The following is a 2,500-nucleotide window of genomic DNA, read 5'->3' on the forward strand; positions in this document are numbered from 1 at the left end:
GTGACCGTCTTGATGGTGCGGCAGGGAACGTTTCCCATCCTGAACGGAGCGGACTGTCGCGCGCCTCGGGCTTCACTCCCTCTAGGCTTCGGAGCTCCGAACCGCCGCTCACGACAAGGACTACGCGGCGACCGGGAGTAGTGGTGGTGGTGGGGAGGGGGGAGGAGGGCAAGAGAGGGAGGGGGAAGGGAGGAGGGGAAAGGGGGGAGGGTGGGAATTCAATGGCACACACTAGGTATCCTTCGCCAGCAAACGCATGGTTCTCCGCGCTTGCTCTCCGCCCTCGCACCGACAACGCAGAAGCAAAACCCCGGAAAACAAAGATTCGCTCCACCTCAGGATGACGTCAGCGACATCTAGAGCGGAGATGTGAGTCCTCGAAACTGTAGGTCGCCGCGTTCGTTCAGCGTCTCACAAGCACACTCACAACCCTTTCGAGGCTGAACGGCGGTGAACAGCAATGGCAGCGATGAGTCAAATGTTCACTTTTCCCGAGTGAAACCTCGGTGTTCTTATCGAGTTCTTTATGGGTAGGACTGAAAGCAAGACAGGATTTTCAAGTACTTGTTAATTGCAAGTTTCTTGGCAATATCACGACGTAAGACAGACACGTTATGAATGGGAGAGAGAGTGAGAAAGAGAGAGAGGAGAAGAAGAGAAAAGGAGAGGAATAGAAGAGAAGGAGAGAGAGGCCCAATATCGATTTCGCTTATCATACACAATAACAAGAAATTACCATTATTTTCATCCAGAGAAACTTTCTAAACGACCTATTGTCTTGAAATATAAAATCCTTCATGGCCAACTCAAAGTATGAAATGATGTATCTAATCCAACGTATTCACAATAATACAATACTTATAACAAAATATCATATATCTTATAAAGAGAAGTATATTACTGGTACACAGCTAAATATGGTATGCTGCTCTTTCCGGCTATTCTATATGTTCCTACAGTATATCCCTCCTAGTGTATTTAGGATTCCTTTTCCTATTAACCTGTTTTATAAATCGGCAAAATACACAAGTCCTACAGTGCTTAAATCTTTTCTTTCAGTCTCGTGCTCTACATCACTGTGAAGACCTGAGACGACGTGAAAGATGGACATAATGAAACAGAAGGAATGCAAGAATAACAACAAAAATACCCTTGTTATTAGGATTATCTTTAACTCAGCTTTCATAACCACAACGGGACCCAAGCATAAGCAAAACCACGTCGAGTAGATGTCCAAAAACAGATGCAAGCAAGCAAGCACGCACGCGCACGCACACACACACACTCTCTCTCTCTCACACACACAGACACACGCACACACACACACACACACACACACACCATCTCTCTCTCACACACAGACACACGCACACACAAAAACACACACACACCATATTCTCTCTCTCTCTCTCTCTCTCTCTCTCTCTCTCTCTCTCTCTCTCTCTCTCTCTCTCTCTCTCTCTCTCTCTCTCTCTCTCTCTCTCTCTCTCTCTCTCTCTCTTACACAGCAAACAACACACCTACTCGGAACAATACGCGCAACCCCCCAGAGCTAAATTCCCAACCGGCCAATAGCAGATAAATGAATGAAATATTTATCGCTGAATCGATCAGTTCGCGCCATGTCACCGTGAGTGTCTGGCGCGAAATGGCAATAGGGACTAAGGAAGGAATCGTAAGAAGGGAAATGGGAATAAAGGAAGAGAGAGGAAAGAAGGAAGAGAGAAAGGGCTGGGAATGAGATTAACTAGTAACGGAAAAGGAGAAAATGAAATACAACACGAATGACCAGAATGACAAAGAAAAAAACAGAAAGAAGAACGCAACGGAGAGACCAAACATAGAAGAACAAGGAAAAAGCGAAAGAAAACGCAAAGGCATAATAAAAAGTAGAACAAGATAAGAACGAGAAGCAGACCTGAATATCCAAAGCCAGAATAAGACCAAGAAAGAAAAAAGGCGAACAAATGTGAATATAAATCAAAGTAAAAGTAGACGAACGAGAAAACAGGAGTAATTCAGAGTCTGCACAGAGGCCGACTTTGAAACCATGTTGCACAAGACCTATATCACGACATTTTACTTGCAAGATCGTTAATATCCCATTGTGCAACAGCGAGTTCAGCTAACACATACGCACGCACAAACACGAACATATACAATACTGAACCAGCGAGTTTTTATTCTCTCCAAATCTTGATCTACATTCGGGTGACGTAAGATAAATTTGAAATTCTGCAGAGTTAATTAAATTCCCAGATTCATTTATGAACTAATGTGCTCAATTAGCAAATACGAGTTTGTACAGACACACATGCGTTTTCTTTTGAATCCTCGGAATGCAAATTAGAAAGGTGTGTAGAAAGGTAAAGAAAGAAAACGAAAGAAAATAAACATTTGGAAGGGAAGACTAAAAGAAAAGTTCGGCGGCGGGGCGTATGAAGCGACGGAGAAAACCCAAAACAAAAACACTTCACACAATGCACGTTTCGTCTAAAGG

At 43.8% G+C, this 2,500-nt stretch overlaps 1 protein-coding gene across 2 annotated transcripts in view; it reads right to left on the reverse strand.

Annotated features, from left to right (window-relative positions):
• The window catches only part of Pgd (phosphogluconate dehydrogenase), a 56,706-nt gene that overhangs the window by 8,910 nt on the left and 45,296 nt on the right, over positions 1-2,500 (reverse strand). The window contains exon 2 of one of the 2 annotated variants that reach the window (XM_027353839.2): positions 1-536. This exon is cut by the window's left edge and continues 21 nt beyond it. The exons of the other annotated variant lie outside the window; for it this stretch is intronic. Coding sequence (XP_027209640.1) covers positions 1-38 — 38 coding nt within the window. The 5' untranslated portion in view covers positions 39-536. The remainder of the gene's footprint in view (positions 537-2,500) is intronic. 2 annotated transcript variants of the gene reach the window in all.

Source organism: Penaeus vannamei, chromosome 1 (genome assembly GCF_042767895.1).
Source record: "Penaeus vannamei isolate JL-2024 chromosome 1, ASM4276789v1, whole genome shotgun sequence".
NCBI classification, from domain to species: domain Eukaryota; kingdom Metazoa; phylum Arthropoda; class Malacostraca; order Decapoda; family Penaeidae; genus Penaeus; species Penaeus vannamei.